The 17,042-nt window shown below is 59.8% G+C and overlaps 2 protein-coding genes across 15 annotated transcripts in view; both read right to left on the bottom strand.

The window, feature by feature from the left end:
- Positions 1–1,095: 1,095 nt before the first annotated feature.
- On the bottom strand, positions 1,096–11,963 carry SEMA4C (semaphorin 4C). Of its 4 annotated transcripts, none has more exons than XM_077915155.1 (15): positions 11,457–11,963; positions 8,531–8,679; positions 6,908–7,056; positions 6,492–6,554; positions 6,225–6,323; positions 6,031–6,127; positions 5,799–5,915; positions 5,547–5,698; positions 5,288–5,463; positions 4,801–4,945; positions 4,474–4,696; positions 4,239–4,351; positions 3,125–3,282; positions 2,965–3,035; positions 1,096–2,838 (listed from the first exon to the last, which is right to left on the bottom strand). In XM_077915155.1, the coding sequence occupies exons 2-15, from the start codon at positions 8,637–8,639 to the stop codon at positions 2,009–2,011; spliced, it is 2,502 nt and encodes an 833-aa protein (XP_077771281.1). In that variant the 5' UTR covers positions 8,640–8,679; positions 11,457–11,963; the 3' UTR covers positions 1,096–2,008. The 4 variants fall into 4 exon arrangements, with proteins under 4 accessions (XP_077771281.1, XP_077771282.1, XP_077771280.1 ...); XM_077915156.1 differs by having other exon boundaries at positions 8,531–8,676; XM_077915154.1 differs by lacking the exon at positions 11,457–11,963 and adding an exon at positions 10,697–10,777 and having other exon boundaries at positions 8,531–8,676.
- A 3,679-nt stretch (positions 11,964–15,642) lies between these two features.
- Positions 15,643–17,042, bottom strand: part of FAM178B (family with sequence similarity 178 member B) — a 107,162-nt gene continuing 105,762 nt past the window's right edge. For all 11 annotated transcript variants that reach the window (XM_077915159.1, XM_077915161.1, XM_077915160.1 and 8 more), the window contains one exon: positions 15,643–15,998. In XM_077915159.1, the coding sequence (XP_077771285.1) occupies positions 15,879–15,998 (120 nt within the window). In that variant the 3' untranslated portion in view covers positions 15,643–15,878. The remainder of the gene's footprint in view (positions 15,999–17,042) is intronic.

Below are 17,042 nucleotides of genomic sequence, written 5' to 3'. Positions count from 1 at the left end.
CGGCTCGCCAGGGCCCAGCCCTCCGAGGCTCCCTGCGGCCCACCGGTTTCCCCAGGGCAGGGAGTCGCCGGGCGCGCCCCAGGTCCTCCGCCCCGGTTTTCTGCACCACCCCAGGCCCAGTGACCTCGCTCCCCCCTCCCTCCTCACGCGCCTCCTGCGCGGTTCTTGAAAACCCATGGGAGGCAGGTGGCCATGACTTTTGCCATTAGGAGCACAGAAAAACCCCAAGGGCAGGAACGGGGCCTTGGGTTGTGGGCCTTGCATTGTGCCCAACCCTACTCCAGTGGGGGCCTAGTTTACTGTATCAGGCTTCATATATCAAAACATCCTCTGGGCGGAGGTTGACGGACCATGCTGGAAGCTTAGCGTCCCCAGAAGTCGGCAAATCACAGCCCTTTCCTACAGCTAAGGACACCCGGGGCAGCAGCCCCTTTCAGCCACTGCAGGCCCTCCAGACCAGTCAAATGTAGGGAGTCCATTTCACTTGAACTGCCTCCATCTGTGGGCATGGACTACAGAATCCAGGCTGGGTCCTCTCTTCCTTACAAACATCTGGGCTCCCTGTACCACTCCTTCCATAGGACAGTGGCTTGGCGCACACTGGGTGGTAGTGAGCAAAGTTCCACACTTCACATAGCTGAAGCATTCAGGACTAACATTTCTGGAGGATAGGCAGAAAGCTTCCCCTAGGCTAGTTGGGAGCCCCGTCCTCACACAAGCCAGTCCATACAACCTTAAGCTTTCTAGGAAGTTCCTCTCCTACAGCCCCCAGCTGCCACTTCCCCTTCCCAGAGTTCTGAGAAGCCAGGCCCCTCCTCTCCTGCCTTGCTCCCAATGCCCTAACTTCTCCCTTTGGCCAGAAGCCAAAGCTGGCTCCCAAGAGGCTGTGGCCCTGGTCTGGTTCCCAGCCCCACAGCTACCACTGTGGGAAAACACTGGAGCCTGGGCTACATTCCCCCTCTGGAGAGGCACAAGCAGGCACGGACAACTGTAGGGGCAGCTGCCCCAGAACTACGGGGAGGTGAGGCTAGTCCAGCCCAGAAGGTTTTAACCGAATGTCTTATCCCTATAGCAGTAACATTTCCCATAGCAGTATCATTTTCTTGATTTTATTCGTCAATATAAAAATACTCAAATATTTACAACAAATAAATACGCGAGAACACAATAAGTTACACTGTTAGGAGCCCTCCTCCTAGGGCTGGGAGAGGCTATGCAATATCCACAGCATGCCCACCCTCTTTCTTCCTCCCTTCCCCTCCCCCCCACACAACCTTTCCCAGCCCTGTAAGGGAGGACAAGTATAAAATACCACTGAACCCCCGGGGCCAAGTGGGAGGCCCCTCCCACCCTTGCCCCAAACACACAGGAGAATCCATCTCCCTCCCCCCAACCCTGAAAACATTCACAGCCCTAGGAGCAGGACCAGGCCCACTCCAGAGCTCTGGACTTCCCCAAAGGGGTACAGCACCCTGCCCAGCCCACCCCCATATGTACATCGCTGACCCACACTGGGGACAGGTGGGGGTAGGAGAGGCAAAGTGATACAACCCCTTCCCCTTCATAGCTCCAATGACTCACCAGGAGGACCCCAGGCCAAGGGAAGACTTGACAGAAAAAGGAAGACTATCACATACACACACACACACACACACACACAGGCACACGCACAGAAAAAGGAAGACTAAGTCACACACACGTGTGCACACACCCACATCTCCAACTTCTGCCTTGAAAAGTTTTGGCTGCTGGGGTCCCGTGTGTCCGTGATTCACAGCCCCTCACAGAGAGGAGGAAGATGCCTCCCGTGAGGCCGGTGCCCTGGTGAGCCACACCAAGTGGCAGTGCCCGTGCTGAGCAGAGCAGGTCCCCATGGCCGGGCAGGTGCTGGGCAGGGTCTGTCCCAGGCCGAGCCCGGTGCCCGCGCCATGTCCCTGAGGTAGCTGGTGCCTGTGCAAAAGGAGAGGCCGCGCCTCCCGCGCTGCCCCTGCGAGGAGGTGGGGGCCCCTCATACTGAGGACTCCTCAGGATTGGAGTCTGGCAGCGGCTGGCGCTGCTGCAGCTTGCGCCTCAGTTCGTCGGCCAGCTCCGGCAGAGGGTGCCCGAGCCCCCCGCGGTCCTCCCCGCCCAGCTGTAAGCGCACGTAGCCGTTGGCGTTTGAGTTCCGCCCACCCCCCAGGTGAAGCCGGGTGGGCGAAGGCAGGGGCTGGCCGGGGATGCCGGGAGGTGGAGAGGGGGGCGCGCCCCCGGGCTGGCAGCGTGCGTGTCCGGGCACGATCTTGAGGGAGCCGTCCGAGTAGTAGTAGCCCACGGGGTCCCAGAGTTTCTCATCGGTCTCCGGGCCGGGCCTGAAGGGGGGACTGGTGGGCTCCTTGGGCAGCTCCAGCGGGTACACCAGGGTCCTCTCTGCCGCCTTGGCGCCTTTCTCCAGCTCCTCCCGCAGCCGCCGGCGCAGTGACAAAACAAGCAGCAGCAGGACCAGGCACACGGCTCCCAGGGCCACCACGGCCAGCCACACCAGCCCCAGGTTTTCCAAGGGCGCTCGAGCCTCCAGGGTCACCGACGGGCCTGCCACCACAGCCACCAGGTAGCCTTCAGCGGCCAGCCTCGCCCCCTGCTCCTCCGAAAAGCAGTGATAGGCCCCGGCATGGCGGGGCTGGGCAGCCATCACGACCAGGGCCTGCAGGCGGGGGTCATAGAGGAAGGAGCCGGGCTGTTCTGCAGGCAGGTCTCGGCCCCCAAAGGTCCAGCGGGCATGAGCCAAGTTGGAGGAGAGGCGGCAGGGCAGCACCAGGTCTGTGCCTGCCACCACGGTGATGTTTTTGGGTATGAGCCTGACTGCAGCAGTAGAGAGGGAAGAGAGCAGAGTTAGCACAGGAAACCCAGGGCCACAGGGAGCAGCAGACGTTCTAGCTCATGCCCAGGGCCCATCCTACCCAAAGAGGGAGAAAAAAGGCAGCTCACCTTTTTTATTGCCACGGAGATTACAAATGCCTGACGTGTCTGAGACTGCCACGTGCTGGATCAGCAAGGACCTGTTTGGGGAAGCAGGGTCCATGGGCATCGTGGCTCCCACCAGCCTGCCCCTCACCCCTGGTCTCAGCACGTGCAAAGCCCCACTCACCCAGAGTGGCCACCCACGGCTATACAGCGGCTGGCGTTGACACTCCAGGCACAGTAGGGGTCCCGAGCGAGGACACAGTCAGCACAGGAGCGGTACTTCACGCAGTCGGCCAGGGGCAGCTGAACCAGCTGAGAGCGGGAGCCTGCAAAGAGCAGCTTCTGCAAGGGAAGCAGGACACAGGGGGGGTCAGCCAGGCTGGGACACGGCCCAGGGCCAGCTCAGACTGCTGCATGGGAGTGCAAGGGCAAAGGTGCCCACGGAGGAAGAGGGCCGTGTTCAAGTCTGAGGGGGGAATCGAAGGACCGAAGAACACACAGAGGGCTTACTAGAAGCCAGACACAATCCTAAGCACCTTAGAGATGTGACCTTCTTAGATAAGAAGAGTGGAACTGTGAGGCTGAGGAATATAATCACACACACACACACACACACACACACACACACCAGTACAGTATAAATAGTGCAGGAAGTGTGTTTTCCGCTAGGCCCATTTGCCCTCACAATAGCACGAGCATAATATAAGGTGTTTTCCTCTGTTTGAATGGTGACTGCCAATCCATTTGTTTCTTCAACCACAGACCTTCTTTCTGCCACTATTCCATGTTCTGGAGAACAATCTGAGCCACAATAGTTGGTCAAGGCAGAACACATGAGAGTTCAGGGGAGTCACAAAGCAGACCAGAAGGATTGGTAGGATGCAAGCAGAAGCAGTGCTTCAGACGAACAGTCAAGGGACTGGAGGGCTGGGACCGGGCAGCAACGGGGGCCAGTAGGAAAGCCAGTGTCATAGGGCGTCCTGAACAAACAGCCCCAGAGGCCCACTCAGCAGTGGCCCCACCAGAGAAGAGGCTGTACGTAGCAAAGACACAGCACAACCTCAAGGGGTCTGAAGGAAGCATGGGGAGCAGCTGCCAAGGCCCAATTCTGGGAACACAGCCCCGTGGGGACCTGGCTATATATAACGCCCGCGGAGCGCAGATTCCGTTAGCACTCTTGTTTCCTGGAACCCGCCCCAAGCTAAGCGAGGTGTGTTCCAGTGCCCCTCCCCACCCCGGCAATGGCCAAGCAAAAGACAAGGGAAGGCAGAGGGACAGAGTGGGGTGCTGATTACTACCTTGCTCCGGGATAGAACCAAGCTTTCCACAGGCTCCTGGTCAAACACCTGCAGCTCCTCAATCAGGTGCACCCAGGACCCCAGGCTCACAGCCTTGAGTAGCCAGCCGCCTCCTGTGGGGGTTGGGGGAAGACAGGTGTAAATGAGAGGGCACAGGGCCCCGGGGGCCGCTCCAGATCTCCCTACCCCAGACACCCAGCTTCGAGCAGCCGTGCCCGCATCCCCAAGTGCCTACCTGTGCCAATGAACAGCACCGTATAGGTGGCTCCATCAAGCCCCGTAACCCGGTCAGCCACCAGGTGAGTGAAGTTGGTGTCCTTCTTCACAAGCAGAGGCCGGTTCCAGCGAGGCCCTACCTGCTCCTCCATCAGTGGGTGCTTCTTGATGAAGTTGAGGGTGTTATCAGGCAGCTCCAGAGAGCTGGTGTAGCCATGGCGCCGGTGCCAGTTGTTGATGCACTGGGGGTGGGGCGGGGAGGGGGGTAAAGGGGGGACAGTGGTCAGCATGTGCGGGTGGGTACTGCAGCTGAGGCCAGAGCCCATCCCTGCTCTGGAGGACTCACCGAGCCTGGCCGCGGGCTGGGTACAGGGTCGGTATAGCGGCCCCACTTCTGGGCTTGCTCACGGTACTCCTTGTAGGGACCCTCGAATACCCTCTGGATCTCTTCCAGCTGGTACTCGCAGACTGCTGACATGTCCACATCGCCCCTGTCACAGCAAAGGAGGGAGCCCTAGTGTCACACATGGTGCCTCCTTTACCCCAGTCCATGGCATGTACAGGGAAGGCAGGGCCCACATAAAGCAGTCATGGGCGTGTGCAATGGAAGGTCTGCTCTAACATACCACTTGGGGGGTGGTGGGGGCACTGCGCAGCTTTCTCCCCACCTGCCGTGGCAGGAGGGTGCTCTGCAAAGAGGTAGATGCCCAACATCCTCCCTGGCTTCCAGTCAACTGACTACTTGGACTTTACTCAGAGGCCTGCACCGATTGACCATCCCTGACCCGAAAACCTCCTCCTCCCCAACCCCCAAGGATTCCTGGCCAACTCACCACCGGGCCCGAAAAACCCCGAAGAAGGTGGTGTTGTGCCAAGAGGCCTCCTGCAGCGTGTGCAGTGCCTGCAGTTGGTTGAAGTAGAGCTGCCAGTCGGGGGCAGAGCACACCAGCCTCGCCTTCAGGAACGTGGTCCACTTCCTCTGCAGGGTCCGTGCACCCCCCATGTCTCCCTGGCAGATGGCAAGGGGGCACTGTTGGTCAGTCCTGCCAAGCCAGCAGGGCTCCCAGGGCTCACCACTGCAGGACTCCGTACCTTGCAGACCCGGGCTACCCGAGCCACCACCTGTTCGGCGTAGCAGTCATATTCCACCGCTCGCTCGCTGAAGAAGAAGTAGACCTTGTCATCGTCCCCTGTGAAGCTGCCCACACTCTCCGGTATGTAGGCAGAGCCAACAAAATGCGGTTCTACAGGAAGGGGAGGAGGGTTAGTGAGTGGTCCTGGGGCCCTTGCAGGGCCCCCCACCCATGGCTCTCCCTCTCTCCACGCCAGCTCCTTGGGGCTCACCGTTGAGCCAGAAGGCCAGGTATTCCGTCTTCATGGAGTGGTGAGGCCCCATGTTACGCAGGATAACGGGCTCTGTACCTAGGAAGTTGTTGAGCGTGGCCGAATACAGCTCACCGTCTATGGGAGACAGAGGGTCAGGCAGGCCAGAAGAGACATGAAGACACATTCAAGCCACGCAGACCCAAACGAGTTTTGGGGAATGCCCCAGTCTGCAGTGGGGACAGCCACTCACCCACAAGGAGGCCAGTGTGGCCCTTAGCTGGGTCATAGGGACATTTTCCCTTCCCATCCTCAAACTCTCCACGCTCCAAAGTGAAGGTGAGCATGTCCTAGGGGCAGGGAAGAGACAATAAGGATAAGATGCAGAATGCTGGGGGGTCCAGAGAAAGGTAAAGAGGGGGATGGAGGGGAGAAGAAAGAACTCACGATGTAGGTGCACTTGGGCTGGAAGGCGTAGGTGCCGCAGACATACAGGTGGGAAGTGTTGTAGGGCTGCAGGAAGCGGATGAAGTTGAAACACTCCGTCTGGGAGAAAGAGGCATTCATTTAGAGTGGGACATGGGACACAAGGACCAAGAATGGGTCTGGGACAATGGGAGAGGGTCAGGGTAGGGGGGAGACAGCACGTGCCATGAGGCCTGGCCAGTGGAAGTACTGAGGCTCTGGCTCTCCTGGCCTACTCTGAGCACCCACCTGGTTACTCTTCCCTTTCTGGATGCACTCGGCCTTCTTCTCAGCTGGTGCCTCCCAGGAGATCTGGGAAGGGGGCAAAGGGAGGCATGTCAACATCTCAAGTACACAGTAAACATGTGCCCTGAGTATGTGCCACAAGCATGGCCTGTGGCAGCCACACAGGGATACCACAAATAAGGATACACAGACCCCATTCTCTGGGAGTTTATTTTAACAGAGGACAGAAACCCTAGACTGCCCCAAAAGCTGCAGATGAGGGAAAAGCATGCCCACTCTGCTAAGAGGGTGGGCCTAGAGACTGAGCAAAATTTCCACAGGGGAGAACAGGGTTGAGGGGACAGCTTGATCCAGCAAAGCCTCTCTGAGTCCTGCCACTCTCACCACGCCTGTGTGCCTCCCGCTCCCCCACCTCTCACCGCTCCTTGCAGCTCCAGAGCCTCCACGCTGAAGACAAACAGGGCTTCCCGGGCCCCCACATAGAGAAGCCCTGTCTGCTCAGTTAGGGTCAACGTCAGGAAGTCCTGGGTGCCCGATTGGGAGAACCGCCGTACTACTGTGGCCAACTCTGCAAGGACAAGATGGGAGTCAGTAGGGTGGTGAATGGGCAGGCCTTCCTGGGGCTCTATCTAGGCAGCCCCCCCCCCCCCCCCAGTCAGCCTTCCTCTCCATAACAGTCTCCTGGGCCTAATCACTCGTATTGACTACATTACAGCCAGTACCCCACGAGCAGATGCCAGCTAAGCACCCTGACCGGTGATAATGGGCCTTCTCTAACAACCTTTTGGCTCTGCTAGCTCCACCCAAGCCTCTCTGGCCTTTCCTAGCCTGGGAGGTGGCAAATCTGGGCTGATGAAGAGGAAGGAAGGATATCTCAGCCACAGCTTCCGGCCAGAGGAAGCCATCAGACTGATGGCCCTCACTCTCAGGGTCAATGGCACCTCTGGCTGCAGAGCTGGGCTCTTCCCCCTCCCAGCTTCCTCTGCTACTGCTTCCTTCTTTGCTGCCCGGTGCCACATCAAGGTCCAGCCGGGCCCCAGCTCCTGATCCAGCAAAGCAGTATGTACAGAAATTGCCTTAGGAAACTCTTCACTCCAGCGGGCCTCAAATCCAGGCTGCCAGAGATACAAGCCTGGGGCAGGCAGGGATGGCAGGAGAGTGAGTTGGGCCTGGGAGGCCAGGCCAGGGTGGTCAGGGGAAGCCAGAGGCTAGGGACCAAAGAAGGCACTGAAGCCTCAGGGCCGGGAAGCCTTGTTGCTGTTCAACCATGAAAGGTACGACAACACTGATATAGTCTCAGGATTACTACGTCAGCACCCAAAATAGCTACCGACCTGTCCTCAGGGTCCCCCTAAACCAGCCTTAGTCTTTGGAGCCAGACACAGGCTGGCAAGGGAGGGCTTCATTAGCCCCCGTGTGGAGCCTGTGGGAGGTGAGCTCATCCCAGGTCCCCAGAGAACACAGATGATACAAACACCTGACATCACCTCTTAGTACAGGTGTGCTCCCGCAAAGGGCTGTCAGGGCTGCTGCTCCGCCCCCCGCAAGAACACGTGCGTAAACACATCCAGGGCCACCAGAGGGCACAAGTATCAGGGCAGCAGAAGGGGTCTATTAGGGCTGATAAGGGAAGGGGGCTCCTGGGGCCAGAAAGCCAGAAAGATTTTGGGGAGGAGGGGTGATGACACTCTCTGCCTTATACTATCTGGGGTCAGTTTTCTCTGTGGGCTCATGCAAGTGCTAGTCCAGAAGTAAGACATAGGGAGAATGATACAGAATGGTCTCTCTTCCTTGCAAAACAGGGACAGCCAGGTCCTGTCCTAAGCCTCTGAAGAAAGGATATCCCAGGACTACTAGTTTTGGGTCCCTGGGGCCACTCTCTCTCATTTCTTAGAAAGCCGTGTCATAGACATTGGTGGGCTTCGAGCCCGACAGCAGAATAAAGCTGGCACAATCTAGGGGCCATCGCTCCTCTCACCCCACCAGTCCCTCCTGACCTCCCCTCCCCACACTGGTCTTCCTCCTGAAGACTAGGCACTCACCCCCAGAAGATACGGTCTTCCGGGGCACCAGGTTCCACCACATCTCAGCCCCAATGCCCAGGCCCCACAGCCCCACTGCCAGCAGCCAGACAGCCCAGTGTGGGGCCATGGCAAAAGCCTCCGCTCTAAGCTCCAGGCCAGCCGCCCTGCTGGGGGAAAAGAAAGGGTCAGAATCACAGCCAGAGAAAACAGACCGGAAGGGGGCCCACACAAGCCCAAGCCGGGAGGCGGGAGGCGTGCTGACAGTACAGAAGACCTGATCAGGTCTCCCCAGGAGCCTTCTAGATTCCCCACTTGCCAGTCCTAGGAGCAGAGCCTAGGTCCCCTCCCACACCTGGCCTCAGCCCCCACAGCCTTCAAAGGAGGTGGGGACCCCCAGAGGGGAGGGGAGGAGCTGAGTCAGCTGGAGGGGTGGGCACTCCAAGAAACCTCCGGCCTCCAGGCCCTCTCCCACTCCCTCTCAACAGGAAGTTGTTTAAGAAAATTAAAAGGGGACCCCTTCCCCCACTCAGGCCTGACAGATTTGAGGATTTCTTAAAATAACCTCTGGAAGCAGGACCTGCCCCCAGTGGGGCTCCAGCCGGCCCCAAGATCTACTTCTGTCACGAAAACCCCTTGGCAGGGTGAAGGGGCATAGGGTGGGTGGGTGGGTGGTTGCAGAAGGCCCCCACCGCCCCCAGGGAGCGGCCTTGATGCATCAGGCTGTGGGGTGCGGGCCCCGGCCTCTCCCCTCCCCCAGCGCAGACAATAGCCCGGCAGAGCCCCAAACCCGGCTTCCACATCAGCAGGGCTGAAGTGGGGCCGGAGCCGAAGGGGCCCAGCTTCCCGAGGCCCCTTTGTTGCCCAAGAAGGGAGGCAGGAAGTGGGTGGGATGGGCGTGGAAATGACCAGGGCCTCATCCTGTTCCCCGCACGGCCTCCTAGGAGACACTAGCCCTCCGGCTTTGGGGCGCGGGACGACAGCCGGCTCGGGTCTAATCAGGGATCTCCCGCGACGCTCTCAGGCGGGGGCGGGGGAGTCGAGGCGCGTGCGGGGCGCGAGGAGGGCTCCTCTCGGACCGCGGGGGACGCCCAGGGCAGGGCCGCCTGCTGCGCTACCCGCGGGGCTGCCCAATCTTCCCAACTCAGGCACTGCGCCCCGGGACCCGGCCTGGGCCAACCATCCGGATTAATTTCCACTGCCCCGGCCTTCCAGTGCCGGGTACGGAGGCACAGAAGCTGGGGACCTGCTCGCCCCAAAACAAAGGGTCCCCGCCAAGACCTGGTCCTCGGCCACCCCCCACCCCCAGGTTCTCCCCTCCCCCAGCTCCCGGGATTTGAATGCAAACAAAGCGGCGGCGCTGGGAGCGTGGCGAGCCCGGCCTGCGGACGCCCCCTGTCGGCCCAGCACCCCAGCACTGGAAGGGCGGGGGGCTGGGGGTACGTTCACCCCTCCCCCCTCCGGCCCCCCAACACGCCCCCAGGCCTCCCTTGCCCCTTACCCTAGCCCGGGGCCGGGCCCGGGCCCCGCGGCGCGCTCCGAGACGCGACCAGCACGGCGGCGCCCCCACCCCCAGCTCCTCCCGGGGCGGGGAAGCAGGGGCCGCGGGCGGGGAGGGGGCCGCAGGAGCGCGGGGCCCGGGCGCGGCGCCCCCCACCCTCGCCACCCGGAGCGGCTGCAGCGCGAGCGCTCCCGCCGGGGACCGGGCGGCCGGGCGTGGGTCGGGAGCTTGGCTCTCCGGGACAGCCCGCCTCCCCGGCGGGGCGCGCGGGGGGCGGGGGGCCGCGGCAGGGAAACCCGATCCACAACATCGGCCACGGTCCAAGCCCGCCCCAAACTTTCCGTCGGGGGTGGGGGAGCCGGGGGCAGTTCGGGGGCCCGGAGAGGATCCCGGCCGCCGGCCCGACAGCACGGGGTCCCCTCTCCCCTTCGCCCCGCTGTCCCTGGCCAGTCCGCGCCTCCGGACGCTACGGCTGCGGGCGCTGCCTCCCGGCTCCCGAGCCCCGCCAGGCAGCTCGCGGGGGGCGCAGGAGGGATCCCGGGCGGACTGCCGTCCCCGCCGCCACCCGCGCCTGCGCCCCCGGACCCTGTCCTCCGCGCGGGCGGCCGCCCCTGCCCGAGTCGGGGACAAAGCGGCGGCCCCGGAGCCCCGGCGCTCCCGCCCCGCGCAAGCCCGGCCTCACTCACCTCTTCTGCGCGGCTTGAATCCCTGGGCGCCGCCCTCGCGTTCGGCTCGGATCGCGGTCCGCCCCCACGCGCGCCGCCGCCCGCCCGCCCGCCCGCCCGCGCGCGCCCGCCCGCCCTCCTTCGCTGTCCCCTCCGCCCCCGCCCCTCGGTCCCGGCTCGGCTCGGCGCCCCTGGGCTCGGGCTCCCCGCGCCACCGCGCCACCGCGCCGCCGCGCCGGGCGCCGGCTCTTTCTCCGGCGCTGCCGCCGCTCTCCGCCCCCTGCCCCTGACGTCAGGCGCGGGGGGGCGTCAGCCGAGGCCGGGGGCGGGACGCCAAGGCCAGCGCCGGAGGGGGCTGCGACCCGCCGCGACCCGCGGGGCCCCCGGCTCCCCTCCCGCGCGCTCCGACCCCCGCCCCTGCCCGCGCCCCGCCGCCCCGCCGCCCCGCGCCTCGGAGTCGCCGTCTGCGCCACAGCGCGCGGAGGTGGGGCGGGGGAGGGACCCCGGGCACTGCCTTGGGGGTTCGGACTCACCCGGCCCTTCCGAGGAGTCCAGCGCCCCCCGCAAGGCCACCCGCGGGCCGGGCGCCTGGGCTCGGGAATGGGGCCGAGGAGCGCCCACGCTGCGGTCACAGGAACCAACGCGGCAAGCCACCTCGGGGCGAGTATCCCAGGGAGGGGAGCGGGGGAAACCGAGGCTCTTCTTTGGGGCGGACCAGAGTGGTTTCTCTTTTGACCCCAGGCCCCCCGGCTCCCCGCAGTCACGCTGGAACGAGTCTTACCAGCCGGGAAGACCCACTTATCTCCGGGGAGTCTGCCCCTCGGTCTTCATGCTCCACACCGAGGGACAGCGGCGCGCTTGCCCGGCTCCCGGTGAAGACGATCCTCCGGGAGACTCCTGTTGCACGGAGCCTGCCCCCAAGAAACGACTCCTTCTGATGCCACCGGAAGGCTGAACAACAAGTGACAGGAGCTTGAGCTCTCCTGTTCAGATGAAAGCGGCTGAGGGGAAGCCGAGCTGGAGAACTCCCACCTCTAGAAGCGCCTGCCCCCGCCCACAGCAGCTCCTAGAAGTCACTTGTGGCTCTGGCCTCCTTCCCTGGGCGGTGCTGGAGTGGACCTTGCCAGCTGGTCCTCGGAGCTGGGCAGGTGGACAAACCCCAGGGAAGCCGCCCCATCGGCACCCAGTCACAGATGCCTCCTCTTGGCTAGGGGCAAATGACTGAGGTAGAGAGACTGGAGCCCCGAGGCTTTGGTGGTAACTTTAAGCGAGAGCAGTCCTAGAGGGGAGGAACAGTGTAGAGCCCCGTCAGCAGATCTGGATTATAAATCAGTCCCGACAGGAGCTTTTGTTCTGAGTTAAAACTTGGCATCTGAAAATGGAGACCAGAAGAGTAGTGGAGATAATTGGGAAAAGCAGCCCAGTTTGGATTCAGTAACAATCGGGTCTTTGCTGGTACGCATAAAGGCCCCTTCTCCCCCACTGGCCAAAGCCACATTTCCCAGCTCCTTTCCACCAGGGGGAAAAAAAAAAAAAAAAAAAAGCTGTGGTCTTGGAGATGCTGGAGATAGAGGGCAAGCCAAGTTAACAGCATGGGATGGGCAGGGAAGGTTCTGTGCTTCAGCTGGCCGGGAGGGAGATGTGTTGGACTCCTCTTCCAGGTTAGATGCTGTGATTAAGTGGAGGTAGACTGATAGGCAAATATCCTTCACATTTGTTCTGGGCTTTAGACTTTGCAACACACATTTCCTCACATCATCCTCATGACGACTCTTCAACAGGCAGCTATTGTTTCTCTGATGTTAGAGATAAAATGAGTCTCTGGAGGGTTTAGCAACCTGCTCAAAGTCACATAGATAATTAGCAAGATCAGAATGTTAAATCAGGTCTTGGGACTCCCAGTTCTATCCTTCCACGAAGTCAGAGTGCATCTGGACAGCTTTTAAGCTCCAAACAGTATGTCTCCTGCGGCTTTTCTCACCTCTGCTCCCACCCCCACCAGGCAGAGACTTGAGCTCCTGGCTCCATCTGCAAGATGGCCCCAGTGGAAAGTTTGAAAGGTGGTTTGGTTTCACTGGCAGGTACAGTCTTCTGGACGTTATGGCGGGCTTCTCCATCACTGCCCTTCCCTCCCCAGTGCTCCTCCAAGATAAGGCTGCAGCTCCCCCCCAACCCCCTGTTCTACCTGCACTCATTTCCTGCCGGGTTCTGTTCATTTCCAGCGCTGGCCTTTTCCATGGGTGGGTGGACAGAGGATAAAGTTTCCTGCATGACTACTTGCTCATGATTCATACTTTTTAATAAAAGCACAACTGGTCAAAAAAGAGGATTCCTGGGTTTTAGATTAAGAAGGGGGAACAAAAGAAGTCTCCTGTACCTGTCGTGTACTCCCTACGGCCTGTCTGGCATATTCTATTTAAAATACCTATGCCTCAGGCCTTAGACCCTGACAGACCCTCCTGCTCACCTGCTTGCAGCCAAGTTAAGGAAAGACCTAGATATGCTAAATGCCTTCTAAGGTTCTCTAAAGATCCGCTGGCAGCTCAGCAGAGGCCAGTCCCTATAGATGGGCCCAGGAGTCTTATCTGAAAAGCAAGCCCCCGCCCCCTCCCCCACTTATGTGCCATGGTGTCCCTCCTTTGAGCTCCTTACCCCTAGCTCTTGAGAGGCAGCTCTCAGACCGGGTGGAGCCCAGGATTCACACTGAGTTTCTCCAGTCAGCACTGCCTGGCTGACTTACAAAGGATCCAGGAGCTGCTGTCAACCCACAGAGGGGGAAATGAGAAAGCCCGGGTCAGCCACCCTGCAGGGATCTTTCTGAGGGCCTGGGGACCGAGGTGAGTGGGGATGTAGGAAAAGGACTTCCTCTCTCTACTTCCTCCTACAGGAGAGTTATCAAAGCTGTCCACCTGGGAAGCCTTTCCCTTCCCAGCCCCTCCCTGCCACCATCACCAAAAGGAAGCAGGAAAACATCCGTCATCACAGCCCCGGATGCTGACTTCCCAGTGGCTTCAATCAGGATATCCCTCAGTCTTTTCCCAGGGGCTCAGGGATCTGGAAAGGGCAAGTGGTGAAGCTGCCAGCACCATTGTGGAAATCTTGGCCTAGAGGAGCCTGAGTCTCTGGTCCCAGACCAGTTTGAGAAGATCTGGTCAGCTCCCAGCCAGTTCCAGAGAGGGCCCATTACATGTCCCAGGAGATATGGGACGCCCTTGGGTGACCTCAAAGCACACCCCTCTGCTCAGGTTACAGCAAAGTCTCTGGAGGGACTGAGTAGTCACCAACACCTCCTTTCTCCTTGGTATCTATTTCCCTCTTGGGGATGAGTGTGTTTGGGGAACGGGGGAGGTGGGGTCAGTGCACAAGGACCAGGACTGGAGAGAAGGGCCGCAGACGTCCCTCTGCCATCTCTTTCTCAGAGCTACGTAGGGACAACTTAAAGAACTGGAAACTCCCCAGTTCAGCCTCTTAGGCTTCCCTACTCCCTCTCTGCCCTTGGCAGTGAGAACAAAGAGGGGAAATTTCAAAGGTGATTTCCAGGTTTCCAGAGCAAACTGAAGAGCTGAGGATTAACTGTTAAGATGTGCAATGTCAGAAGTAGGGGCAGCCCTGAGGGACGTGAAGGAGGTTGGCTTAATGGAGCCTTTGCTCTTTTATCAGAGGATCTCAGGCCTACCTGATGCCGCTGGGGGCCTCAGTGGCGCCCCGGCCAGGGAGTCCTGTGATGTGGCCAGGAACAGAAACTAGAACTCTCGTTCGAGTCACCTGGGCATCCGAGTCACCCTGGCCAAGGACTTCTTCCATCTCTCACCTGGCAAAGGGAGTATGGCAGGGAGATGACCTGTATGGCACCTAGCATGCTGCTGTGAGCTCGTGCCCTCTGAATTATAGATGCCCCCAGCTCCTAGCTTTCTGGGCAAGGGAGGCAGCTGTGTACAGGTCTCGGGGGCACCTGAGTGGCTCAGGCGTTAAGCGTCCAACTCTGGATCTCCGCTCAGGTCTTGATCTCAGAGTCATGAGTTCAAGCCCTGCGTTGGGCTCCACACTGGGTGTGAAGCCTACTTAAAACAAAACAAATAAAACAGGCCCAGAAAGTGATGAGCTACCTACCCTTCAGCTCTGCTGATTGAGCCACTTGTTCTGAAGGTCCTTTATTTGGGGGGAGTTTCTTCCCTAGTTAGCCTGCCTTACCCTAACCCCCGTGGCATGAAGGAGCAAAGGAGAGGGGCACATAAACTGAGAAAGTCGCAAGCACCAGCCATGGTGAAGCTCCATCAGCAATCTGGTTGAGCTGAGGAGTGGGCACAGCCACACTGGTGCAGGGGTCATCCTGTGCTACTTCCACCTCTATGGCCCCATGCAACCCCCTCTTTCAACCCAAGTCAGGAGGGGCCTGATACTAAAATGGACTCTGTGGGTTGGAGTAGATAGAGATTGGGGATACCCAGGGATCTCCCCAAGGGTGCACAGGGCCCACCCAGTCCTCAAGGGGGATGGGCCAAAGACATCCAGCACGTCATTAAAACCCACCAAACTGATCTTGGGTAAGCCTGAGGGAAGGCAGCATCCAGAATGGTCTTTTGGCACACACCCCCCCCCCTTCTAATTCTGGGTAGTTGATTTCAGAACTCAATGATAAACTGAATTAAGTGTAATTACAGCTCACTCTGTGGATCTTTCCCAGAAGGGGCAGTGAGTGGTGAGGGAGAGGCGGGTAGTCCCGGACTGGGTCCAAACAGACATTCCCTATCCCTGCTCCCTCGGTTTCTGACAGCTCTCAGGCCACAGGAATAACTGCTCCTCCCTCAGGATTTACAAAGAGCCTTCTGGGGCAGGGGGTGGAGCCTAAGACGACTGGGTCACATGACTGTCGAGGTGGGAACTCAGCACAGCACCAGCAGGGATGTCAGGAAACTGGACACTGGGCACTTAGGACAGGGACTGGAGGAAATCTTCTAAGCCACCGATGCTGAAATAAGACTTTAGTGTGCACAAAGAAAGCTCACATTAGTGACAGAGAAAGGAAGGAGAGTGGGGAAGGCCCAGGAGGGCCCTGGGAAACTGGAGTGTGGACATAAAGGCCTGGGGGCAGAGGAGGAAGCCGGGATGGGAAGGAGGGCTGAGGGGTAGGCCAGGGCAGGGAGGCATCATGTTCATTGTCCTGTCGGGGTCAGGGGCAGCGTGGAGGCAGGCTCTTGCTTCATCACACTGGTCCTCCTCTGGCCTCTGTTCTTTGCTTCCTCCTATTCCTTGAGCCCTGTTCACTTCCTGCCTGAGCCAACAGCCGGAGACTGTTGTCTTTCCAGGGGTTGAAGTACTGGGCCTGTGGCAAAGAGAAAAACCGTATGATGGCCCCGGCCCGGGTGGTGCCCACTGTCCTGAAGCTCCCGGACTCTCCAGCATCAGCATCCTTTGCAGGCCTCCTGATGCCAGGTGCTGAACTACAAGAGTCCTATGGCTCCCAGGGCAGGAGAGGGCACGGCGGGTCAACAGGCTACTTGACCACAGCACATGCGTGCTCTGCCTGGCTTCCCTCTCCTTGTGGCTTGAAGGCCCAGGGCAGTGTGATAGGAAGGTGGGGCCTGCCCCCTGACTTGGCCAGGCCACCAGTCACTTTTCTTTCTCTTCATGACAAACACACTGTTTCCCACCAGAGACTAGTGTGATCTAGTTCCCTGGGGATTGAGGGTGAGGTCTGCTCTCCAGCTTTCTCAGAGACTTGCGAAATCTGAGACCCAAGCCACAGCCTGTGGCCAATGTGTCAGCCCCAAGTCAGAGGTTACAGAAGGAAGGACAAGCAGAAAAAAGTCAGAGGATTGACAATTTGGGAGCCTGAGGAGCATTGGGAGGATGAGTGGAGAAATGCTCATCAGACCCAGCCTGTCTCCGTCAAGGCCTGGGGGCTAGGGGAGGGAAGAGGCCCCCTAAGCCAGAGGGTGCTGCTTGTCAGAGGGATAGAAGCCAGAAGCTTGGCTGCCAGAGCAGGGCTTGGACTGTGCTTAAATCTGTAGGTTCCGGAGTCAGGCCAGATGTGTGCCCTGGTTCTGACACTTACACATTGCCTTCGTGATGGGGCAAGCTATTCAATCTCTCAGTGACTGGTTAGCTTGTCTGTGAAATGGGATTGTAACAATACCTGTCTCATGGAGTAAAGGGGTCATTGTTCAGTATAAGCTATGAGTATTATTACCTAAGAGAGCCCGAGAAAATCAGGGGCATGGAGGTTGTTGCTGCAGGAATTGGAGGGACCAGGGCAGACTGAGAGGGTCCCTCCCAGCAGAGTAGGGGGCCAGCCTCAGGCCTGCGGGACAAGTGGACAGAGGGTAGACAACTGGTGCATCTGGTGCCCCTTCTTGGGGCATTGCTC

This window comes from Canis aureus, chromosome 11 (assembly GCF_053574225.1).
Source record: "Canis aureus isolate CA01 chromosome 11, VMU_Caureus_v.1.0, whole genome shotgun sequence".
Taxonomy (NCBI): domain Eukaryota; kingdom Metazoa; phylum Chordata; class Mammalia; order Carnivora; family Canidae; genus Canis; species Canis aureus.
Note: the sequence above shows the minus strand (reverse complement) of the source record. Positions and strands in the feature narration are given on the sequence as shown.